Source organism: Microtus ochrogaster, chromosome 1 (assembly GCF_000317375.1).
Source record: "Microtus ochrogaster isolate Prairie Vole_2 chromosome 1, MicOch1.0, whole genome shotgun sequence".
NCBI lineage: Eukaryota > Metazoa > Chordata > Mammalia > Rodentia > Cricetidae > Microtus > Microtus ochrogaster.
Window position 1 is genome coordinate 68,428,799 of NC_022009.1, and position 27,095 is coordinate 68,455,893.

Consider the following 27,095-nt stretch of genomic DNA (forward strand, 5'->3'; position numbering starts at 1 on the left):
CAGCTGTCTCTCAGTGTATTCTTTGGGAAATGTACGAAGCGGTAGGCTGTTGTCAAAGGAAAGCCAAGGGCGGTGACAACATGACTTTCTAAACTATCTTTGCCAGTTGGGTACGTATGGCCTTTACTTGGATATGCTGCTTTAAGAAAATATCTGTATGTTTAACTATTCAAAATATCCTGTGTGGGAAATAGCAAAAATCCCACTTAGTCCTTTTGTTAAGATACTAAATAGTGGACATTTGTGGAGTCCCAAGGTTGCAATTAACATGCCACAAAATAGATGACAGAAAAATCCTAGTAGTCTGTTCCATACTTTTGACCTAAGACATTTGGGAGATGTTTCCAGTTTATGTAACTTGTAATAAACCCCACTCCATGTATGAGTCTGTTGAAACCATGGTTTAGATAGGGAAAGGGAGAAAAAGAATCTATTAATGGATGGTCTCTTAAACTACTAACAACTCAGGTACTTAAAAACACATATGTTAAAAAAGCATATGTAGAGGCATTTGGGAATTGACACATGTATTCAGATCATGTAGGTAGCCGAGTGTATTTCTGTTCTTCTTCTTTTTTTTTCTTATTCATTGTGTCTGTTCCTCACTGGGACAGAGGTTTTGATATTTAAGGAAGCCAGTCTCCCCAGAACACTACAGCTGTGCACAGGTAGATGAACTAGAGGAAGGGAGCTAGTTAATCATACACTCCGATAAAGCACCTAGCAGCTTTCCTCATGGAACTGACCCAGAAGAATCTGAAATTCATCAGAACCCCCCTGTGATTCTTGCTTTTGCTGTGAGCCTTTCTTCGTTCTTGTTGTTTCGTTTGGTTTTCCAGGAAGTGGGAGTTACTAATTTTTGTTCATGACGTTTTATGTTGATGTTGTCATTGTTCCTCACTTAATTGCAGGTAAAATATGCCATTGCTTTGTGCTGTTAGAATTGTTTCTTTGTACAAAAAAAAAAAAAGTGAAGGCCAAATGGCTAAAGACTTTTGTTGACCCAGACCAGCACTGAAATTTAAAGATCAAAGAAGGGAATAATATAATACCCAGACAGCTAACACATCAGGCACAATGTAGCCTTCCATGGCTAACCATTACTTCACTGCAGAAGTATTTACGAAATGCTTTAGAGCCCTGAAGGTCTTCTGTGCAGCGTAGCGTTCTGAGTAACCAAGGCTCAGGGATACTTCACCTTGTTCCCAGTGATCTTCACACTGGGCAGCAGCTTCTGCCTTCTTCATCAGCCTGAGAAACAGAGCAACTCTGGCAGATTCTGGCTGTGATGTTTCTTCGGTCAGTCATGTGTACGCCATACATGAAATTCATCTCTTCTGCATTAAATATCAATTGTATAGAGATGCCCTCATATGCTTTTTTAAGACAATATGCTTAATATTGGAGATGATCCTAAGAAATTATACATATCTCAATATGGTAGTCTAATTAAGTCCTAATTAGCAATTCACTGTGCTAAAACTTAGTTTTTTCAGTATAGAAATAACTTCACTATGCATAGAAAATAAAGATATAGTTTTTGGAAACATTAGAATTTCAAAAATATAAGGCGGCACATGTGGGATATGGAGGTGTTAAGAATCTTCAGTGTGGGTTTCTCCAAGCTTCAACAGTTTCATGTAATCAGCGAGCTTGCCAAACAGTATCAAAAACCTCATTTTCTTCAAGTGCTTTATTTATCTTTAATAGAACCTTCATCACCCTGGTGTTGTAAATTTGGAGTGTATGTTTGAGACGCCTGAAAGAGTGTTTGTTGTTATGGAAAAACTCCATGGAGACATGCTGGAGATGATCTTGTCAAGTGAAAAGGGCAGGTTGCCAGAACACATAACGAAGTTTTTAATTACTCAGGTAAGAAATCAATTAGAGACAGAAAAAAATAGTATTCGATATCAGATGTTACCACTGTTTAACTACAGCTCTCTAGCCTTGTTGTTTGGTTTCTGCTTCTAGTCTAAACGACCACCAGAAAAGATTACAAGGGAGGAGTATATCTTCTTAGTTGTGTTTATGTCATTCAGAGTCCAGTATACAAAATTCGTAGCTTATAAACTGACCCACGCATTAAAGCTGTGCTTGAAATTTTAATACTACAGTGACTTAATCCTGGTTCACTGCAGATATTCAAGGTAGTGTTTCTGTGCCATGTGGTGAGTTCCTTTGTCTACACCTGCATTTGTGGCTATCTGATGCCATGAAAGAATATGGTACTTCCATGGAAACATCTTTAGCAATCTGCTATGTTAACTGTGGACGATTTGAGTGTCTCGAATGTAAAGAACCTTGACAAGTCAATGTGGGGCTTCTCTTGGCCTTTCAAATTCATGTTGCAGTTCACCTCAGTAATACCTTGAAATTCGTTATGCGTCTTGAAGTGAATTAGTAATATCTCGAGATAAAGTTATTTTGATGATCTTCTTTATAGATACTAGTGGCTTTGCGGCATCTTCATTTTAAAAACATCGTTCACTGTGACCTCAAGCCAGAGAATGTGTTGCTGGCATCAGCCGATCCATTTCCTCAGGCAAGTTCAAAAGCCACTCTCTGCAGAAAGCAAGCTCGACAGCCTCGCTGGCTCTGAGCAGCTTTCTCCCTCTTCCTTTTTTTTTTTTTTTTATTCTTTTACCCCTTAAGCACTGAATTTGAAGTCTCCCCTTAGTATTTTCATTCCCGTGTTGCCTTATGTTTCTGGATAGCTGTGTTGCTCCCTTCTCACAGAGCCATTTTGATGATATTCATCTGTGCTTCTCCATCGTTGCTGGGCTTCTTTGGAGCAGGTGCTTCCAGGCCTGTGTGGAAAGCATGACTTTGACACTGACAATATCTTAGGATCCCAGGGATGTTGCGTGCTCTCTGAGCCTGGCAACCAGGGCAAGCTTCCCTTTCTTACACATAGTGGTAGGAAAAGGCTGGACCTCTTTTTAGGGACCTTATGTCTTCAGTATTTGGTCAGGGTGAGTGTCTGGTCTTGCTGTGCTGAGACCTTCAGGTCCCACCTGCTGGCCCATACAGAGCTAACTTTGATAGTTATTGTGAATTCTGCCATCTTCCTCCTTCCTCCTTATTTTTCATTTATATAAGCCCATGAAATAAGGCCATCATTACCAGTTTGCATGTTTTCCTCTCTAGTAACCAATGCTCCAAACTGATCATGCTTACCCTCAAAGTTATCTTTTGATATTGGGGCAGAAAGGAAAAGATTTACAGGATACTTTCTTAAATGAAACACCAGTTTTGTCTTGTGACATAAACTACTGTCTTCAAAGATAGATGGTAGAAAGTAGCATTTAGTCCTCCAGGGGTAGTTGTTGTTGTCTGTATTTCTGAATACCTCTGGTAGAGCTGAACTAATGAAAACCCAAGCTCACTGTTTCAGCAAATTCTTACTGTCAACAGGTGAAACTTTGTGACTTTGGTTTTGCCCGGATCATTGGAGAGAAGTCTTTCCGAAGGTCAGTGGTGGGTACCCCAGCCTACCTGGCACCTGAGGTCCTGAGGAACAAGGGCTATAATCGCTCTCTAGACATGTGGTCTGTTGGAGTCATCATCTATGTGAGCCTCAGCGGCACCTTCCCTTTTAATGAAGACGAAGACATTCATGACCAGATACAGAATGCAGCCTTCATGTACCCGCCCAACCCTTGGAAGGAGATTTCTCCTGAAGGTAATCCGTTCCCTTCAAAGGGGACATTGGCTTCCATCTTCAGTGTGTGCTCTCAGTTGGCTCTTAGTCGCTGAAGTGAAAAATGCTCATTGTGTTGTGTTCACTGGAGTGAAAGCAAAACTTCTTTAAAGTGGATTGAGATGTAGCACAATTCCAAATCCAGAATGTCATTTAGTAAAATGTGTGTTTGCCAGATTAGACATTGGAGAGTCTGTGCACATTGGACATGTTTGTGCTGCTGTGACAGCCGAGAGCCTTCACCGGGGTTCAGGATTATGTTCTTCTAAAGTCTCACCAACACGAGTTTATGACATTGACATTTCCATTATCATACCATTAATATTCCTCCTGCTTTACTTTGTGTAACAGCAGAGAATGAATTTTTTCTTTGGCCACTTCCTAGAAATGTTGGGGCTTTTTGCTTTTGTTCAGTATGAGAACCCACTTGTACGCCCTGACTCTTTTAGGGTAGGATACCTTGGCAGTCTTGCATTATTTTAACTGATATTCTTGTTTATCAGTACTTCTCTTATCTTAAGGGAATAGACATAGTTTCAGTGTCAGAAACTGGTGGGCCGTAGGAAACAATTAGTTCAAGCTTTTGAAAGTTGTTCTTTGGTGAGTGTACTTGGGGGTTCATTTAATTCTCACAAAAAAAAAATCCTGTAAAATAGGTTCTGTTTTTAAACCTGTGTCATGAAAACTAAAGATATAAGGAAATGATACCAGGTGCCAAGATCGTGTTACACTAGTTAGTGGCAGAGCCAGAACTCACAAGTAGTGTGAGCATGCTTGGTTGATCCCTAACACTGCTTTGGTAGTTTCTGGGTGATACAACGTTCAAAAGTCTTCTAATTTCCACTATTGAAAGAGGATGACATGTCCACAGCTAGCCCCCACATTGATACTTGTTCATGAACTTGCCAGTTCAGATGTGGGAAGGGCGTAGGTAAGCTGCATGCAGTAGATGCACCCCTTAGGTACTGATGATGTTAAGTGGCCAGGGCAAGAAATCTTTATTGAGCTTTTGTGGGTATTACTATTAGCAACCTTTAGCATCCTCCACTTTCTTGTCAATTGTAGCCAGATGGATATGTCTTAAAGGAATCTGGACTGCCCACATAAGAGCTATGGCGTATGCCAAAGGAATGATCCAGAATTCAGGGAAAGGCTTAAGTAAAGTGTAATCATCATTCTTTCCCAGTGACTATGTCTTTTGTCAGGAAATAATGCCAATTAGAGGAGGCGAGCCCTCTCGCTTCATATCTCTTATGCAGTAAAATAACTTGATGCTGTTGCCAGAGTATAGATGAAAGATATGCCTAACACTTGTCAGATGCTTCCTTGTTCTCATCCACAGGAACAGATAATAGTAACATAGGCTGCAGAGGCTGTAAAAACAGTAGTTAGGAAATCACAATTTATACCCACAACACAGTTTGGGATAGACTGTAGAAATGTGTGACAGTAGCATGGAAAGTGGATGGCAGAGTGAGTTATTCATTTGCAAAGATGGTCACGTATTTTCTTGAGTCTTCAACTAAATTTAAAGTCACAGTCTCCAAATTCAGAGAAGAGAGATTCACTGTGGCTGAGCTGGTCAGAACCGAGTCTTGAGAAGAGATCTAGAACTCGCTCATCCCTGGAGAATGCAGAAGACCATGTGTAACATTTAGCGAAGGAAATTATCGAGTGTAACTCAAATCACCTAGTGTAACGTATTTGCATTTGACCAAGGAATACCCACCCATTTCATTTGGCTGGGCAAAGCTGAGATTTCCAACCACTCAGGCCAGGTGACACTGATACCAGCCCAGGAGGAAGATTAAATTTTCCTTCTTCTAAAGGACTAAGCATCAACTCGGGAAGAAATTGGCCTCTGTGCCTGTGCCTCCTTCTGGACTATCCAGACTGGAGAAAAACTGTACTATTGCTTTGCTGGGGTCTGGGGGGCAAATGATTGTTTCCTTGCCTCTGAATGAACTCGTGCTTGAGTAACGAATTGTGTCACAGGAACAGCTGAAGAGTTAAAAATGTCATTCTGTCCTACTGTCTCACTGAGAATAGATAATTCCCTGATTAGAAAATGAAGCAGGACCATTAGTGGGTACTTGAAGCCTATCAGAAATGACAAACACACAAGCAAAACTGGAGCCTGGCATGGTGAGTGCAACTATCATAGACCGCTGAGGAGACTCATGGTGCTTTGCACCACAACACAGTTGCTGAAAAGTCAGGACATTGCAAAATGAGAAGCCAGCCAGTGCCATGGTTATAACAGCAAACGGAGGGGTCAGCAATCTCATATCTGAGATATAGTTAAGATTGACATTCTAACCAAGCACCATTTGCCTTCATTGAAAACGGAGTCATGATATCTACATGATAAGTTAGTGTGCTGCCTAATTTCATGTCAGCACAGGCTACAGTCGTCTGTGAGGCAGGAACCTAATTGAGAAAATGCCACCATCATGTCTGTAGGCAGGCCTGTAGAGAATTTTCTTAAATAGTGATGGATGGGGAAGGGCTCAGCCCATTGTCAAGGATGCCATCCCTGGGTTGGTAGTCCTGGGCTCTATAAGGAAGGAGGTTGAGCAAGCCATGGGGAACAACCAGTAAGCAGCTCCCTTCCATAACCTCTGTGTCAGCTCCTGCCTCCAGGTTCCTAACATGCTTGAGTTCCTGCCCTCACTGTTTTTGATGATGAATTATTATATGAAATTGTGTGTGAAATAAACCCTTTCCTCCCCAAGTTGCTTTTGGTCATGGTGCTTTATCACAGCAATAGTAACCCTAACTAGGACAGGAAGTACTGAAATGTGAATGAGATTAAATCTTAGAGGCATCTTTTCAAGCTAGGATGGGCCCAGCCATGCTTGTGAATTGGGAGAGTATTGTAGAACCCTGAGCTAAACAACCTGACCTCATTGGCAAACAAAAATGGATTGTGTAAATTTATAAGCTCTTTGCAAACTTCTGTTTCTGAACTCCTTAGGACTTTCCTTGTTGCAATAGCAGAAACTATGACAAGCAAATAGGATTATTTTATTGAGCCCCACTTATGAAATGTAAAAAGTAACCTTCAGTTCATCTGGTTCCTGCAATCCACATGTGATGTTCTTCCCTCTCTCAAGGCTGCTTTATTCTCCGATAACTTTCTCCTCACATTGTCTTCCTCGTAGTGCAAATTCTATCCTACTATGTCCAAGCCTACCTGTTCCTGACTGTTATACATGGTCCCAAAATGGAAGTCAGCATATTTATGGAGACAATCTCTGAATGGGGTAACAAGTGTCTGTTTTCAGGTCCCAGAGCAATCACACAGTCATCCCAGGAGCCCGATTCTAATGCTCAGATTATCCTTGTGGATAAGAACAACTCAACCAAGAAAGAGAAAGGAAACTACTGCAGGAAAAAAAAAAAAGATGCTAAGCTAAAATCAAATGTAAAGACATTAACAGGTGTCAGGAAAAACAGGGTTTCTCTGGTTTTGTGTGTGTGTGTGTGTGTGTGTGTGTGTGTGTGTGTGTGTGTGTGAAGAGAATATGTGTGTGAGAGAGATAAAGAGAGAAGGAGAGGGAGAGAAAAAAAACATGGTTTGGAAAATGAGAAAATTTTAGGAAAATTACATCATACATATTACCAAACTGAAATGGAGACAAACTACTAGCTCACACTTCAATAGACTCTGCCAAGGAGCCTAGCGCTCAACATTCTTACCATGCATGAATTCATACATCAATCCCTAATCTTGAAGTAGGACTGTTACAGACTCTAATTTAAAGGTGCAGGGACATAAACATAGAGTTAAGTAACCTGTGTGAATGTTGCAGTTTCAAAACCTAGCTGCCCTAGGTTAGATGTTTCTATACACAACACTCCCAGCCTCTAGGTAATCATTTTATTTATTCTGCTGTATTTACTTTTGCTGCGGTATTCATTATTTTACCAGAGAAGCAACACAATGTTTAATAATCACTATAGGTACTGAAAATAGCATCATAGTACAATAAAGAACTGAGTTGGCAATGTCACGTGTACAACCATGCTAATTTCTGTCCAGTAACTTATTCCTTTAGATCATTGGTTTTTCTAACCAAAATATGTTGATATACATTACTGCCTGGGATGCTGTATTAGATGAGATTGCACTAGAAATTCATTGATTGACGGAATTGTATTAGTTTAAAGTTTACTGTGTTTTCCAGACTGTTCTTCATCCTGTCTGTCTATCTACCCATGTATTACCAGACCATGTATCCATCTATCACATATGCATTTTTGAGTATTGTCCATGTATTTCACTGTAGTTATCTGTAACAGCGCCACTACATATACTCATTAGACCATAGCTGAAGTGAAATAGCAGCGTGAAGTTAAATGTAACTGAGCCTGGGGAGATGTTTCAGGGGATAAAGCCCTTGTCATCTAAGTGTGAGAACTGAAGTTCTGCTGGGTGGCCTATCAGTAATTCCAGAACTCTGAAGGCAGAAACAGGACCTCCCAAGCAAGCTGGCCAGCTAGACTAGCCATATCAGTGAGTTCTTGGCCTAATTGAGAGACCCGAATTCATGAGTGAGACAGTGTGTGTGTGTGTGTGTGTGTGTGTGTGTGTGTGTGTGTGTGTGTGCACAATAGTGCATGTGTACAAAGGAGGTTCCCCAGAATGAACTGTCATGATAAACACCTGTATAGAGGAGATGTTTCCTAAGAGAGTGAGTGTTCACCATGTTAACCCATTCTAAAACAGTCTATGTGTGGGGCTGTGTATCATTTTGTCACTTTTCCAAGCTGGATTGTCATTATCATTACAAATGTATCCATCACTACCAATGGCAATTAGACCTGGCCTCACTATTTCCTCCAGCTTTAGCTCAGTCCAGCTTATGGTGAGGGCTAAGCATATCCACTCTGTTACTTTTAGTCCTGTCTTGGAAGGACCAGAACTCATGGTCTATCTTTAAATGATGGCTTGATTTGATAAATTTACTTCATCATATGGAAAGGGAAATTAGCTGTCACCTAAATAACTTTTAGATGTCCAGGTGAGGCTACAAACAGTTCTGTGTCTCTCCTTCCATTGCGTTCTTAAATTTTCACAACAGAGAAGATGCAGATTTCTCTGTGCTTGTTACATCCAGTACATCAAGATGATCCCGGATACCACTAAGACTGTCAGAAAAACTGCGAGACCCAGCCCATAACTCAAGAGCTAGTACGGTGGTTGTTGGCAAAGAGTCAAAACAAGGATGTTTGTAAGACAGGAGAGTCTAACAAACGCCAGTGAATATCTCTGATAGTTGATTATTTGTAAGCCTTTTATGGTCTTGCTCTAGGTGGTCTGCAAACTTTCAACTCTGGCATGGAGCAGTGAGTGGAGGTAGATTAAAATGAGGATGTCTGTTTATCTGTTCATCGTGTTCTTCCTGGAATGTAAGAAGTTCATAATTTAAACTCTCAAAACTTCACCTCTACCAAGGGGGAAGCAGGAAAAATTAATGAGATGCTCTGTATTATCAAAGTCCACAACCCACACACATGCAGGTACATAACAAACCCATTATGTTATGAAAAAACAAAAGGGAATTATTTCTTGGTAATAAGCAGGTGAAGAATTCTAGGATAAAAATAAAATAAGTAAATGTTTCATGGTTCCATTTAAGAACGAAGCTGCTGTTATATAGCTCAAATCCCCCTGAGACACCTGAGAAGTGGGGATCCTCTGAAATACGGAATGTGCTTCTTGATGTTCAAATAAAAAAAAAAAGTTACAGAATCCATCTGCTGTTCCTAGGGTCTCTCCAAAGCCACATCATTTCTGTCAGGTAGTTGCCATGTTTAAAATATCATGTATATTTTAATCCTTGTCAACTTACAAAGACTATGAATAGAAAACATGAGAATGGGGCATTTTTTCAAAAGGGAGAAAAAGTAAAACTTAGAATGACAGAAGACGATGTGCAGAGAAGTGAAGCTGACGTGTGTGACGTGATTTTAGGCAGTTCAGGAAATGTGGAGAAAAGGAATCGAGGCACCATATGGACTAAGTTATCCTTGGCATGGACTCCAGTATAGAGAGCAGGGCTTGTGGGCTAGGTGGGCGGCAGATTATTAGCCTGAGTTTATCAACTAATAATAAACATATACAGTTATTCACATATTGATATTCATCCTTGACTGAGATAACCTTTAAGCTAAGCGTGCAAAAGAACGTGAGTAATGGAACTTCGGTGTCATGGAGAATAGGTGACAAGGGGGCATGAGTCATGTGAGATCCTGACTCAGTACATGTATGTAGTGATGTGCATGGGTGTGTCATTTAATATGTAATTTAATCAAAGATAATGAAGAGGGCCACCGTGAGAAAGGCATTTGTCATCAAATCAAACAAACAAAATTCAGTCGCCAGGACCCACATAGAAGAGAGAGACAAATCATGCCAGTTGTCCTCAGACCTTCACATGTACTCGGTGGTACCTGCCCACACATGCACAAGCACATGCACTCACACACATTCACACACACATACATACACACACATGCACAAGCACATGCACTCACACACATTCACACACATACACACACATACACAAGCACATGCACTCACACACATTCACACACATGCACAAGCACATGCACTCACACACATTCACACACACACATACACATGCATACACACATGTGCGCACACACTAAATAAATGCAATAAAAAGAGAATTCAGAATAAATGTTTCATATAATGTCAATACTTAATAAACCTGTGTGTCTTAGTATTTGCCTGCCCATAATTTGTGCCAGGCTTGTTCTAAATTACAAAGATGGCTAGTACATGTAATGTAACATTTAAATAATTGGGAGGAAAGCAATAATGTCAAGGAAGATGAAATGATATGAGCCTTTTGCTGTGGGGGCTTTCCTTGAAATAAAGTTGTGTTATGTAGCTACTGATGGCTTAGCTCTCGCTGTGCATCCTAGTCTCAAACTCTCAGCAATCCTTCTGCATTGACCTCCTGAGTTTTGGAATTCTTGGCGCCTGCCACCAGATCCAGCTGGTAGATCATCACCTTTAATGGAGGGAATCACATTTCTAAAATAGAATGTTCTCGAAATATCTGTGATGGAGGGATAGATTCACTTGAACTAATAAGCATGCAGACTAGGACTTTATAAAATATAATAAAAATGTAACAAGCATATAAAATATCTATAACAGTTTCTGAAGACTCAATCTTCTCTTCTGAACTTCTCTCATGGAGCAGAGTTTAGCTAGCACTGGCTCAGGTTTAGAGATTCCTGAATACAATCTAAGTTTAGGGGGCTGGAAAGATGGCTCAGCACTTAAAAGCACTAGCTGATCTGGCAAAGAGCCTGGGTTTGGTGCTAAGTTCTGCAATTCAGCTTCCAGCGCTTCTGATGCACTCTTCTGGCCTCTAGGTACCAGGCCTGTAAAACACTAATACACATAAAATAATAAATAAACAAACCTTCGGAAATAGTAGAAATGCTTTTAGACTTTAGACGCTTCTAGGAAGTAAGTAGAAAAGTAGGTGAAATAGGTGTTTTCCAAGCAGTGAGAAGGGGTTTTATTTTGATTCTTAATTTTCCTTATAGACTTGAATCTTTTCTTAAGTGTGTGTGATGACTTTTAAAAATAAACTAAAGCTAAAAATAATCAAACAAAGTTTCCTGGAACAAATTAAGGGTTGAGAATCCGGCCTTTAATCCCAGCACTCAGGAGCAGAGGCAAGTGGATTTCTATGAGTTTGGGGCCAGCGTGTCCACAGAGCTAATTTCAGGACAACCAGGGCTATACAAAGAAATGCTGTCTCAAAAACTAAAAATAAGAATTGATGACTGTTTTTTTTTTGGGGGGGTGGTAATAATTCTACCACAAATTGTCTAAAAGTTATTCAAAATTTTAAATAAACTACATATAATATTTGAATACAAATATCACTAAGCTTTGGGGTTCTATTTTCTTCTCTGTAACACACATCAAGACAATGCAGGTGAGGCAGAAGCTGCCAAGAATCGAAGCCTGCCATGGCCTTACAAAGGAGAATTTCCAAGTGTGAATGTCCCATAGCCCCTCATTTGCTCAGAATCATAGCAAGAGTTATGTGGTTCCTTTACGTGTACGATTGGATTTTACAGCTTTTACTTTCTCCAGAGTTATTCTTAGAAGGAGGAAGGTGATACAGATAAGCAAACACAGAGGGTTGCAAGGCTGGTGAAGTGAGACATAATTTGCTTCTGTGTAACTTGCCTCATTAAGTGAATAAGGACATCCCTGCAGCGATGAATCTGAAAGTGCTCGTCAGAGTAGCAGTACATTGCCATCATCAAATTGATGTGTTCAATTAGAGACATGCATTAAATTTGAGGACGGTTGGTAATGGGCAGTGAAGAAATTACTTTTTTTTCCCCTTTTGAGTTTTGATATTCCTTTATATACCATTAAGGAGGCGAGCAGGCAGTAATCAACGCAGAGGCAGTCTGGGAAATTGTCTCACAAGGAGCCCCTGACCCCTGCAGACAGAAGATCATTTTCTGTGTTCACAGGTGAAGTCTGAAGGAGCACCTATTCCCAGGCCACCTGCAGTGTTATTGCTGCTCAGATCCAGGGTCACATGACTAGTTGGCATTATCAAGAATTCTGATCAAAGAAGAAGCCTTGACATTCCATATATATAAATATTAGAAGGACCCTCACACCAATCTCAAACCTTGTCTTTAGTGCAACATTAATTAGTTATCAAATTGTGATGATTTTGTGACAACAGATTTCTTCTATTTGTGACCCCTAAGAGCATCAACAGTAATACGCTGCCTCTTTTTTCCTCTGATAAGCATGGTTCTAATTTATCCTCTGAATTGAGCTCAATTCCCAGCTGTACAGTATAGATTATATGGTACCCCAAAGTACCCAGTCAGATACCACTAAATGTATCCAGACATTCACATTTTATTTTAAAGTAGTTTTTGCCATTCCAGCTTGATAAGTTCAAGTAAAATTGGCTCTAAGTGTGTTTTTCCCCAGAAATTGGAAAATACAGCCAGCACAAATACAAAGAAAAGCTAAATAAAAGCCGAGCTCCATCACCACATGGTATGTTTTCAAAACCCAACAGCGTTCCAGAATGCTAAGCACTTTAGAAGTAGTGCTTTGCCATGAAACGGAACCAGCTGTGGGTCCTCCCTTCACAACATATTGTTCAAAACAAAAAGAGTAAGCTCAGTGCATGTAAGCTTCGGTTAGACGAGACCCAGAAATCCAATGGCCTGAGAAACAAAAGAACGGCAATTGTCATCTTAATAATTAAACTGTGTTGTAACAGTTTATGGAGCTTGCAGATTCAGCAAGCCTGCTGAATATTAATGAATAGATTGATTTGTCAACATATTAACACCACTGTCAGACATAACAGCACGCAGGAAAGGTGCTGGGACCAGCCAGAGAACTGCTTCAAAATGCTGACTGGGTGCCAGGAATGCAATCACAATTGATGAACTGAAGTGAATTACGTGGGTCAGAACCTCCATGGTGAGGGGGGGTTAACATCTCAAATGATCTCAATTTAAAATTCTGGCACTATGTTTAATTCTTAGAAGAGCCTTTCATTGTTTTCATTAAAAGAGAATTTTACAATTTTGAGCCTATGGTATGTGATGATTTTAAAAACTGTCCACCAGTTGAGTGAGTTTTATGTTTTTATGTACAAAAATGCTTCCTATTCAGTGATGTAATATGGGAAAGCCCGTCCCACCAAGAAAGAATTCATTTCTCAGGAAGGCAGGTTCAATATGAATAGCATGATTTTTCTCTGATAAATGACAATGCGAGAAAATGGTCAAAACTTTTATCAGGACAGGTGATATTATAAATCTTCACAGTTGGGTGTTTATTTGTCCACCAACCTTAAAATATTTGTATAATACTTAAATTAAAATAGAAATTTTTGCTTCTTAAGTTTTAACCTAGATGAACTGCAATATGTCTTCTACGTGTATTGAAGATGTCTGAGTAAAAGATGAGGAGTGGATAAATATTGATGTTTGCTTCCATCCACAATAATTAAAGGGAATACTACAAAGTATATGGTAGAAACAAATTAAGTAATAATTTAAGAAAAATTTTAAAAAATCTTTATCATTGTATTGCTCTAGATTATGACAATTCACAGAGCATTTATTCAGAATATTCTCAATTTATTCCAGTCATAGAGGACATGCAGGATTAGAGGAGCCCAAATTCTTCTTAGGGAATAATGTGATGGCCAGAAGCATCTCCGTGCTTCAGCACAGCAGTGAGATGGTTCTAATCATCACCCTTTTTCCGAATGGAGGCTCATCATCCCTCGTGTGCACTCCAGTCTCTCCTGTGTTTACATTGCTTTTAAACAAAATCTCAGAACATATCTACCTTGGGGTTCAGCAACTCTGGTTAAGGATAATGTTGGCAGCATAGTGGCACATTCCTGTTACCTCAGCACTTAGGAACCAGAGGACCAGATGTTGAAAGCCAACTTGTGCTGCATGGTAAAGTATTCAATAGTGATACTGCTGTTGCTAATGATGATGATGGTGATGATGATTGAAGATTATAGTGTGAGGCCAGCATCTCCTTTATTTTAAGACTTTTAGCATGGCACAACAATTGATTTGGAGACAATAAATTGAATCATAATGAGTTACTGTGGATTTTTGGACTGTAAATTCTGTGTTGTTCATAACCCATATTTCCCAATTCTGTAATTAAAAGTTAGGTGTTGACTAAGTTTTCTGATCCTGCCCAGTTCCCACAGTTGCTAAGTCCCAAAGAAATCACACAGAGGTCTACATTAGTTATAAACTGATTGTCCTATTAACTCAGGCTTCTTATTAACTCTTATAACTTATATTAGCCCATTATTCTTGTCTATGCTAGCCACGTGGCTCCATACCTTATTTGGTGAGGCAGTCACATCTTGCTTCTTCTGATCTGGGGTCACAACTGTTAAATAAGCTTTCCTCTTCTCAGAATTCTACTGTTCTCTTCGCCCCACCTCTGCTTCCTGCCTGGTTGTCCTGCCTATACTTCCTGCCTGGCTACTGACTAATCAACATTTATTTAAAATATAATTGACAGGATGTAGACCATGGTCCCATCGCAGTTAGGGGATAGGGGATTATGGGATCCAAATAGAGGATCTAGTGTTGTAGTAAGGCCACTTGTTTGTTCCTGGCTGCTCAGCCCCAAAATAACCACACAGAAACTTTATTATTTAAATCACTGCTTGGCCTACTAGCTCTAACTAATATTTGCTAGCTCTTACATCTTAATTTAACCCAGCTCCATTAATCTGTGCATTGCCACGAAATTGTGGTCTATCAGCAGAGTTTCAGCATATCTGTGTCCAGCAGCAGCTCCATGGGTTCTAACTCTGCCTTCTTCTTCCTAGCATTCAGTTTAGTTTTCCCCACCTAGCTTTACTCTTTGGCCCTATCACAGGCCAAGATGGTTTCATTATTAACCAATGGTATTCATAGCATACAGAGGTGAATCCCACATCAGACCTTGTTTCATATACCTATGAAATATTTTCTTACCAGAATCACCCACTGCTCCAGACTGTAGTCATTGTGTAATCCAACTTGCTTACTTTTTCTTTTTTTTATTTATTATGAATTGTTTACTGTCTCTTCCCCGCCACTGCCTCCCATTTCCCTCCCCCTCTCCCATTTAAGACCCCCCCTCCTCAGCCCGAAAAGCAATCAGGGTTCCCTGTCCTGTGGGAAGTCCAAGGAACCCCCACCTCCATCCAGGTCTAGCAAGTTGAGCATCCAAACTGCCTAGGCTCCCACAAAGCCAGTGCGTGCAGTAGGATCAGAAACCCATTGCCATTGTTCTTGAGTTCTCAGTAGACCTCATTGTCCGCTATTTCTATCAGTATTTTCTACACAGAAGTTAACTTGAAAGCCCCCCGCTCCAAGTCTTGATCCTAAAATACCAAACAGTATATACTTCCGAATAGGTTCTTTCCTCAGTGTTTCTCTTTATATTCATATCCTTCTATCCAGTGCTCCACGGGACAATAGTAACCCAGCTACTAGCTGCTTTCAATGCTCTTTTACCTTCAACCTTTTGGAGCACAAAATCTGTTCTAGAAGCCAGTAATCCAGCATTGGCAGGAATCCATGAACAGACACACAGCATCGTCTTCCGCCCAGAGCTTAAAAACCAGAATCCTCTGTTTAAAATCCTCAAACCTCTATTGAAAGGTATGTGAAAGTCTGCAAAGCAATTTAGCGGCCAAGATCAAGCTCTGAAGGTAATAGAAATGCCCAGGGCACTTCTAAAACTCCCAAAACCTACCTAGATGCTCCTCATCTAAAGATTTTTGCCTTTTTCTGGTTTGAGTATTCATATTAGAGTCATAATTTTTTAAAGGATTTTAGTGTGCAGAGAAAATAGAGAACCAGCTATGACAGAAATACATTTGTGTTGCTGTCTTAAATTTTGAGTCAGTCAGGCATGAGTTTGATAACCTCTGTATGCTTGTGTTGAAACAATTTATAGTTTCCGAGATTGTGTTGCCGATCTCCAGGGGAAAAAATGTGATTGAATGTGAAGGAAAGAGTAACCATTGATAGAATACTTTCTGCAGAGGGAAGAACTGGGAGCAGGAGAGCCATCGACATGAGTCTCGAAAGGTCTTACACTTCATTGGATTCTGGTAATTGACTCGGGAACGAGTGAGATGATGATTTCCAGTGGCCTTGTTAGCTGCTGGCAGCCTCTGGTTGCAGCCCCTGAGAGGAGCGTCCCAGTTAGTGTTGCTGGGCAACGGCATGCTGGGTTGAGAGCTGGAATGCGAAGGGTTGCAAAACGGTTTTTAAAATAAACACACAAGTTCCCATCAGCATGAAGCCCAGCGGAGGGAGAGAAGTAGAAGCACCACACTTCAGCAGTCAGAGGGAACTGAAAGGAGTTGGGGGTGTAGCAGCCTTGAAGGAAAGAGCCAGAGGGTATCTGGTGGTGGCTCCGTCAGAAAAGCTTCTCTAAACTGCTTTCTAATCCAAAAACATCAACCAGAATGGTTTGGGTGTAGAAAAATGTGAGGATCGTAAGCATAAAAATAAAAAGTGATATGTCTGGGCAAACAATGATGCGCACTGTTGTGTGTCATAAGTCCCTTCCCTGCTCTAAATTACTCTGTTGCAAATTTCCATAGCATTGTTCTGATTTTCTGACAGTAGTCAGTGGTGATCCCATGATCCATGACATTCTACCTAGCCGTGGTGCCACATCATCCAAACGTTTTATAATTAAACCATACGCATCCCATGGGTACAATACAGATGTTAAAACTTAGACGTGAGGAAGACACCACTTAAATGTCTGGTTAATGTATTAAAGCCACCAGATGGCTTTTAAAAATTAATTTATTTTACTTTAATTTTTATTGCTTTATAAATAATACCATTAAAAATTTCTACTTCCTCCCCTCCTCCCATTTCCCTCCCACTCCCCCCTTTCTTTTCCCCCTTCCCCTCTAGTCCTAAGAGAGGTCAGGGTTTCTGCCCTGTGGGAAGACCAAGGCCCTCCCCTCTCCATCCTGGCCTAGGAAGGTGAGCATCCAAACAGACTAGGATCCCAAAAAGCCAGTACATGCAGTAGAGACAAACCCCAGTGCCATTATCATTGGCTTCTCAGTCAGCCCCCATTGTCAGCCACATTCAGAGAGTCCAGTTTGATCATGTGCTTGTTCAGTCCCAGTTCAGCTGGCTTTGGTGAGCTCCAATTAGATCAGGTACACTGTCTCAGTGGGTGGACCAACCCCTCGCAGTCCTGACTTCCTTGCTCATATTCTCCCTCCTTCTGCTCTTCAACTGGATCTTGGGAGCTCAGTCCAGTGCTCAGATGTAGGTCTCTGTCTCTATCTCCATCCATTGGCGAATGAAGGTTCTATGGTGATAATCAAGATAGTCATCAGTCTATCTATTGGACAAGGCCAGTTCAGGCATCCTCTCCTCTACTGCCCAAGGACCTAGCTGGTGACATCCCCGTGGACAGCTGGGAACCCCACTAGAGTCAAGCCTCTTGCTAATCCCAAAATGGCTCCCTTAATTAAGATATCTTCTTCCCTGCTCCCATATCCGTCCTTCCTCCATCTCAACCATCCCACTCCCCCAAGCTCTCCCAATCCTCCCCTTCTCCTTTTTTCTCCTCTTCTCCCCTTCCCCCCACCCCACCCCACCCCCATGCTCCCAACTTTTGCCTGGCAAACTTGTCTGCTTCTAATTTCCAGGAGGATCTATATATCTTTTTCTTTGGGTTCACCTTGTGATTTAGCTTCTCTAGGATCACGAACTATAGGCTCAACGTCCTTTGTTTATGGCTAGAATCCACTAATGAGTTAGTACATACCATATTCATCTTTTTGGGTCTGGGTTAACTCACTCAAGTTAGTGTTTTCTATTTCCATCCATTTGCATGCAAAATTCAAGATGTCATTTTTTTTTTTTTCTGAGTAGTACTCTAATATGTATATATTACATACTTCACTTTCTTAGATGGTGTTTTTTTTTAAGCAGTTTTCTAATAATGCCTTAAAGTTCAGGTGCATCTTTTGTTTAGAGACTTATATATTTTAGTAAAAAATGAATATCCCATTTGTCTGACCTCAAAGAAGCTAAAATCTAATGGAGAGAATAGAAAGGACCACCACTCACTGAACTGATTAAAGGGCATGATCAAAGACAGAGAGAGGCTTTGATGGGAGATGAGAGCTGCTGCCTTCCATGCTAGCAACGCAAGTGTCAGGAACAGTTTCTTCCCAGGCTGCCTTCCAAGCTTTATAGGCTTTCAGGTTTTCCACAGAAATACTGTTGTATCTTGTACACACTCAGAAAGAAATATGTTATTCAAATATTTGATATTTACTTTGAAATACAGAATGTCCACGGTGTAGTTCAAACAGTTTCAAGGTTAATTTGGTGCTTTGATGTCAGAAGAAAATAGAATCTAAGTACCTTTGTTCATGGACCACTTGTTCACATATTCAGTATAAAGCCCTCAGCATCTTCATATTCATCTTCATCTTCCTTGAGTATCCGTGTGTGCCTAGCTGTGATCTCCAGAGAGCCCTAGCTCTCCTAGTTCTCTTCAGAGGACCCACTCTGTTAAACAATGAGTATGTGGTAAAATTTTACTGATATTTTAAATCTCTCGTGTAACAGAGAAATGAGAAAAAATTACTGGGCAGCAAATTGCAAGCCAAGAAATTATAGCAACAACAGAAAAGATATAAGAAATATTTTTTCAGTTTATAGGAGAACATTAATGTATGCCCATAGACGTTTTTACAAGAACCAAAATCTTTGATCATGAAGAAGTGTAAAATTTGAAACTTATGTCATACAGTTGTTGACAATGTTTCCATAAGGAAAGAAACTGAAAAAAAAAAAAACTCTGCACATTGTTCAATTGTGGCTGCTTAAGAGACTAGCTGATATTTGACTCTTAATAGAACTGAGCTTATGGATAAAAGGAGCAAAATTGCCAGAATAGAATCAGGACTGACTCCCAGAATGAATAGGATGGGATGGATGGAAAGTAATGTTAACAATGCAGTCATATTTATGGCAAATAGAAGTAGGTGCTGCCCAGATTGCCCCTATTAATCTTCTATGGCAGATATAATAAAGGGAAGAAAGTGTAAAGAGAGGAGGGGGGCTCACATTGCTTTGACCCTAGCTGAAATCCAGCTATTGAAAATGGCATGAGCTTATTACCCCATATGGCTTAAAGGCCAGTACTCTGTTACAGCGTTCCCTACCCCATTAAAGGCAGATGTTTTAAATAATTGGTCTTGTGATTTTATGGAGGAAAGTCTAGGATATCCACGTATTCTTTTCTTGTAGGTTTCCAAGTCACACTATTGTTCTGGAGCCTTAAAGAGCTCTGTGTGACCCCTGTGGTTTCTGCATGGCTCTTTCTTTTGCTACCTGGGTACCAGCATGTTACTGTTCCTTTACATGTCCCACTTTCCCCGCCACAGGACATGTTCACTTTCTCCTTCCCTTTGCTTTTCAGTGGAATTCACAAACTGGCCTACTTTTGTATCTCTCTCTCTCTCCCATTTTCTCTCCATACACCCTCATATTCCAAAGGCATGCCTTACAAAGTTCCTTCTAGGAAAAAAGGCAGAATTTTTTCGTTATTTTTTCATGTGACATATTTTTATTATATTTTCCCTCTCCCAGCTTTTGCTGGATCTCCCTACCTTCCTACGCATCCAATTTCATGTTCTTTCTCACATTCTTTCATTTGACTGTAATAAAAAAACGTAACCAAAAAACTGAAACTCAAATACAAAAATGCCAAAACAAAATAAAATTAAAGTACCATCCCACAAACACACAAACAAACAAACAAATAAAAAGAATAACAACCAACCAACCAAAGAAAAACATGGGATCTGTTTTATGTTGACCAACCACTCCTAGGCATGGGTTCTGTCCTGGAGTGTGATTGATATACTCCGTAACACTTTATTGGAGAAAACTGACTTTCTCTTTTCCAGAAGGTATCAATTGCAAATACCTTCTTGATTAGGGATGAAAGTTTGTCTTCACATCCCCTTGATGCAGGGATTTGTCGGGTTTAAACATGTGCAGGTCCCGTGCATGCTGCCACAGTCTCTGTGTGTTCATATGGGCATCAGTCCTGTTGTTTATGGAAGATACTGCTTCCTTGGAATAATCTATCTTCTTTCTCTCTTATAACCTTTCTACCTCTTCTTCCATGTAGATCTTAGAGCCTTGAGCAGAAGGGTGTTATAAAGACATCCCATTTAGGGCTGACTGCTCCAAAGTCTCCCAGTCTTTACACGCTGTCCAGCTGTGGGCCTCTATGTTAATTACAGTGTACTTCAAAAAAGTAAACCTCTCCTGTGAGGGCTGAGTGATGCACTGATCACTGGGATTCAGGTTATATCATTAGTAGTTATTTTATTGCTATGTTCCTTTAACAGAAAAATCGTAGAATTTCACTGAGAGCTCATGACCTATTGACTCTCAGGTTCATGGCCACTTTAGAAGTTTCAGGTATGGATTTTTATCTCATGGAACTGGCGTTAAGTCCAGTAAAAAATTATTGGTATCTAATGTAACATTTGTGCCATTATTGTGCCAATATATCTTGCAGGCAAGTCACCGCTGTAGGTTGCACCCAGGGTTTGTAACTGAATCTTGTTGATAATTACTTTTCCCCTCCAGTAGCATGCAGATACTTTTCAACACCACAAATGCTACTCAATAGGAGTGAAGCTTCTAGTTCAACTCCAGCTCGAGCTCTTTACATTGGATGACATAAGTAAGTTGTATCTTCAGCAAGAAGGATTTGTCATCAGTTTGTGAAGAACAACCAGTAGCCTTGGCATCATAGCCTGTGATGTTTAGGGGGAGGGAGCCTATGGATCTGTTGGGCCAACAATTCAACAAGATATAACCCATTCTGAACAGGGGAGGTTTTACATGGTGGAATAAAATGTCAAGTTATGGCATTCTCTCCCCCACTGTATGTGATTCCATTTTCATTTCTTTCACATATGTATACATTTAAGGAAGGTTCCAGAGGAGTGGGATTTCATATGGCTTTTCAAAAGGCCTTTAGCATTAGTTGTCCTTTCCTATATTCCCTCCTTTATCCTGCCCTTCCATTTCTTTCCCGATTTAACTCTCCAATTCTAGTTTCTTCTTTATCTCTCCATAATACTATATTCTATTTCCTGTAATATTAGAGGAATTCTCTTCCCCTCTTAACCACTTGGTTATTCAGATTTAAACACTCAGATTTAAAACTTAACGCTAACATCTTTCTACTGAGATACTTGCCCATCCATGTTCGCTGCTGCTCTTGTCATTATATCTAGAAATTGGATATCGCCTTGAAGTAAATCAAGTGATGAATAGATAATGAAAGTGTAGTACACTTACACAGGGAATTTTTAAGAATGAAGTTTGTAGGTAAATGGATAGAGTTCGAAACAATCATTCTGAGTGAGGTCACCCACATACAAAAACAAACAAAAAAAACCAAATGTTTTGGATGTTAGCATTCTGAATCTTTTTTCAGACTGACAACTGGAACTAGACCACACTAGTCTTTTTCCTTCTCTCTGGGGATCATTCTCACTGAGTTTCTGTTTCATCTCTTCCATTTCCTCTCCTTCTCCTAGTCCTTTACTTCTGGTGCAGTATTCACAGCAGTGCCTTCTGGGTACTAGAACCTGGAACATGGAAGACATGGAAGTAGCCTTAAGAGCTCTCAGTAGCAGATGAAAGGTAGATATTCTGAATCTTTTAAGAAGCTAACCAGTGTGTTCTATGGCTAGCGTCCCTTTGGATGATCTGACGTTGAAGTGGGAGCAATACTGAGGTGTGTAAGATGAGCTACAGTTGCCTGAATTTCACAAAAGTAGTGTCAGTTCAGAAGTCATCTAATAAGAAGACTTTATTTCTGAGATATCCCCATAATGAATGACTAAGTAGATGTTTTCGGACACTTATGATCCTTAGAGGAAGTGACTTAAAGTCAGTATTTGTCAGAATTCTTTGTACCAGAGATCTGTACCAGAATAGCTACTTTCTTTCTATGTGGGATTGCCAGATCAATAGCGTATCATCAGTAGCAAATATGTCTTGATCACAATATGGCATTTTTGTGGATGGAAAACCTCCTTGGCTTAGTTAGGGTTTCTATTGCTGTGACAAAACACCATGACCAAAAAAGCAAGCTGGGGAGGAAAGGGTTGATTTTGCTTACACTGTTCTCAGCATGGTTATTCCTCTCTGATATAAGCCAGGATAGTTAATCAAACAGGGCAGGATACCGGAGGCAGGCGCTGATGCAGAGGTCATGAAGGGGTGCCGTTTACTGGATTGTTTCCTATGGCTTGCTGAGCCCATATCCTTATAAAACTCAGGACCAAACTACTCATGGATGGCATTACCAACCATGGGCTGTGCCCTCCCCCACTGATCACTAAATGAGAAAATGCCTTATAGCTGGATGTCATGGAGGCATTTGCTCAACTGAGGCTTTTTCCTCTGATGACTCTATCTTGTGTCGAGTTGACACACAAAACCAGCCAAAACAGCCAATCTCTGGTCAACTTGACACACAAATACGTCACTATTAAGCCACATCCATTCCTTTCTTATTCACCCCAAAATCTACTTTAAATTTTCAGTCTCTTTAAAAATATCCAGTCTCTTTAAAAAGTTCAAGTCTTTCATCTCCTTTAAAAAATCAAAATTAATTTGGATACATCTTCAAGAGGGATGAACCAGGGCACCATCACAAATCTCATCTAAGTAAAACTAAACTCCAACTGTTTAAACTCAATGTTCAATGATCTCGGGTCCACTCATGATCTTCTAGACTCCTCCGCAGGGCTTGGGTCACTGCTCCAGCTCTGCCCTCTGCAGCACACACAGCTTGTCCTCTGGGCTCTGACAGGCTCCACTCCACTGCTGCTGCTGTTGCTCTAGGTGCCCATGGCACTGGCATTGCCAAGACACTGGGGTCTTCTGCTGCAACTGGACTGCACTTTCACCAATAGCCTCTCATAGGCTGTCTTCACAGTGCCAAACCTCAACTTCTTTGCACGACCCCCTTCAGTCCTGAGGCAGCACCTTCACCAGCGGCTCTCACAGTGCTGAAACTCAGCTGCTCTCCATGGCCCCTTCATGCCTTCAAAACCAGTATCACTTGAGTGACTCTTACACATCATTAAGTTTGGCTGCCAACATGAGGTACAACCATGGCACTCCTGGATTACAGCTTCTCTGTGCTCTCAGGAAACACTTCCCAGAAAATTTCTCCAGAGATGCTGGTCACTTCTTAATCACATTTGATCTCTTAGCTCCAGCTGACCAGCATCAAATATCCCCAAAAAGCAAATTTTTGGTATCTTGGTAATCAAAGCTGATAATTCGGCCCCAGCTAACCAGAACGACGGGATTCTAATTCAAACTAACAAATTGCCATGATAGAGTCTTTAAACTTCCCTCTAAAATTTCACAAGCCAGGCCTCCGTCTTCATTGCTCTCAACATTCTTATCTTCCACGTTCCTAAAGAACATTCCACTGAGCTCTTAATACTCAATAGTTCTTTAAGCCCAAAGTTCCAAAATCCTTCCACAATGCTTCCCAAAACATGGTCGGGCCTGTCACAGCAATACCCTGCTTCTGGTATGAATTTGTCTTAGGGTTTCTATTGTTACGATGAAACACCATGACCAAAAAGCAAATTGGGGAGAGGAGGGTTTATTTGGCTTATACTTACTTCAGCATTGCTGGTCATCACTGGAGGAAGTCAGGACAGAAACTCAAATAGGTCAGGATCCCAGAAGCAGGAGCCGATGCAGAAGCCATGGAGGGTAATTGCTTACCAGCTTGCTTAACCCACCTTCTTATAGAACCAAGAATCAACCACCCATGGATGGCACCAGCCACCATGGCCTGGGCCCTCCCCCACTGATCACTAAATGAGAAAATACCTTACAACTGGATGTCATCAAGGCATTTCCTCAACCAAGGCTCTACTCTAGCTTGTTTCAAGTTGACATAAAAACCAGTCTCTCCACTCCTATTACAGCCTGTTGGATATAATGAAGTATGAACTAGATGGGAACATCCTAGTAGGAAAAATGTGTTCAATAAATAGTAAAGAGCCCTGGTAGTGTGGTTTAGAATATGGCCAGAAAGTTTCGTGTTTAAAGTTCTGTGCTTTGTCCAAAAAATGTTCTGATAATGGAATTAACACATAGCAAATGTGCCTATTCGGTGCAGAAGGGTAAAAAAAAAAAACGGACAAAAGAAGATCCTATCTCTGAGTATTCTTCGAGGGCTGAACTGTGTGCTGCAATGAGAAGAAACACAAGAAGACCTGGATTCAATATACAAATGAGTGCTGGGAACACAGTGAAGAATTTATTATTCACAATTAGAAAACAATTAGAAATGTGTTCAATGCTGACAGTATCTGTCAATGCATTTACAGTGTGATACAGCTTCTGTGTGCCATATAGTTTAACAGCACAGCCTTTGAAGCCGGGCCTCTGGTTTACAACTTCAGCACCATTGCCTCTAACATCCCTCACTTTGACCAAGTTGTAAATTTTCAGTAAGGGCCGTTTCCTTTTCCATTAAGATTAGAGATCAAAGCTGGGCGGTAGTGGTGCACACCTTTAATCCCAGCATTTGGGAGGCAAGGCAGGCGGATCTCCGTAAGTTCGAGACCAACCTGGTCTACAAGAGCTAGTTCCAGGACATGCACCAAAGCTACAGAGAAACCCTGTTTCAAAAAAAATAAAGATAAAAACTGCATTTCATGGATTAAACAGTTTTAGGGATACAGTCTTTTCCTTCTAGGTCATATGAAGAATGCCTTGTGTAAATAAAACTGGCCATTAATAATAAGCAATGGATTTATCGAAAGGCATTTTGCATCATGCAGTTGATGCTCCATTGTATGGAACGTGATTAATGAAATTGTTCGCGAGTCCCCAAGGCTGTGATAAATAAGCGATGCCCTCAAGATCAGAAACGAACTTATTTTTCTTAAGAGCCACAAGAATACATCAGTTCCACACACAAACCTACTACTTTTCTCTTGTAGCCTAAAAGTACCTCGTTGATTTTCTGTGCTTATTCAGGCCACAAGGAGACTGTGGCAGGCAGGCCGGGGATCATGTGCCCCATTCAGAACAATTTTTCCATCTTCACATTTTCCATTTCCCTGTAGACTCTCTCGTTTCTCCTCTGCCAGGTCTCTCCTTACCCATTAGGCCGTGTGGTTCACTGCTGGGGCCCATTTGGGCACAAACCAGATTCTTTGTTGAGTTACTGTACTCCCACCTAACTAATTATAGAATTCAAAGCAGAATGAGTGAATTAATAACGTGTACTTATGCCCTGCGGTGCTTGGGGAGGTGTAATGCTGCCGCATGCTTGCCGTAGCACGCGCACTCGCCCCTTCTCCCCTTGTCCTCCATTTTTACTCTGTGACTTCACAGCAGCCAGAATGGAAGGAGCACTTTACTCACCAGTGAGTAAATCGTATGAATGGATGTTTAAAGCTCATGCCCAACACACTGTACGGTGAGAGAGCTATACTTTCAAAAGCCCACAGAAAACATATGCTTGGACTCTGAAATCGTGCTAAGTACCCTGCTTCCCCAGGTACCCTAACCACGGCAGGCTTCTTAGGCAGAGATGGCCTCTACGTGTGTGCTGATGAGTTTCATTTCCCTAATCAAAACGTTAGTGTTGATTGTGTAGCCCTTCCGTGTCTATAAATATTAGAGCCAAAGGAAAACTTGATGGACAATACAATATTGGAACTATTTTTCTTTGCTATATTTTTTCTAGAATAAATTATAGCCATGTATCTACAGTTTCATCAACTTTTTTATTCTTTCTTTTCTTTTGTATTTGTTTAAGAACAGAGTCTTATACTCTAACTTTGTCAAGCCTTGAATTTTTACCAATTCTGCTACCACACCCAGCCAATTAAAACCTGCAATTCTCTTTATATGTATTCAAATATTGGATGCATTTTATAACAAAATGAGCAATTTTGTCTTCTGAATAATAGTCTAATCATATTTGCTTAAGACATTTAAAATTCCATATATTAAAATAAAATTCCTACACTGGAAAAATTAGAGTACACAAATTAACAATTCACATTGTGCAGTAGATTTGAATATTCTGCCCATTAATTCTAACTTCATTTACTTTTCTTACTCAAAAAAAAAAGTAAAGACTGAGATTTAGAATTCTCAAGTAATTGGTTTCAGGTTTATTATTACCACTGTGCCATTACTTATGTAATATGTAACATATTTACATCTGTATGATAGCAAATGTGCTAGAGGCTCTAAGCAAATTATATATTAATTCCATAATTGTTAACTATTTTTAATGATGATTAATTTCAGCCATTGATCTTATCAATAATTTGCTGCAAGTGAAAATGAGAAAGCGCTACAGCGTGGATAAAACCTTGAGTCACCCTTGGCTGCAGGTAAAAGTCACCCATGGATTTTCTTACTTGGTTGTGCTTCCAATTATTTACTAGATTTTGATATTAACTGTAGAAATCTTTTGTCATGTTTGTACAGGTATAATTATCCTAACAATTTTTTTTCCAAAATGTGTGTGTTTCTTGGGATTTAATTACAGTTTAGCGTTTCTAAATCTCTTTTTGTACCAGGAAAATTTGATGAAGACACACAGGTAGCAAACATATGCACAGAGTTCTATTTGCCCCTCCCACAAAATATTAAGGTCATTACAGAACTCAGAGGACCAGATTTGAAATGCATTTGTATGCTTAGTCCTGATGATTGTCCC

The 27,095-nt window shown here is 40.3% G+C and overlaps 1 protein-coding gene across 3 annotated transcripts in view; it reads left to right on the forward strand.

Annotated features, from left to right (window-relative positions):
* Prkd1 (protein kinase D1) overlaps positions 1–27,095 on the forward strand; it is a 290,895-nt gene that overhangs the window by 262,106 nt on the left and 1,694 nt on the right. For all 3 annotated transcript variants that reach the window (XM_026782292.1, XM_026782289.1, XM_026782294.1), the window contains 4 exons: positions 1,711–1,872; positions 2,447–2,545; positions 3,418–3,685; positions 26,681–26,766. In XM_026782292.1, coding sequence (XP_026638093.1) covers positions 1,711–1,872; positions 2,447–2,545; positions 3,418–3,685; positions 26,681–26,766 — 615 coding nt within the window. The remainder of the gene's footprint in view (positions 1–1,710; positions 1,873–2,446; positions 2,546–3,417; positions 3,686–26,680; positions 26,767–27,095) is intronic.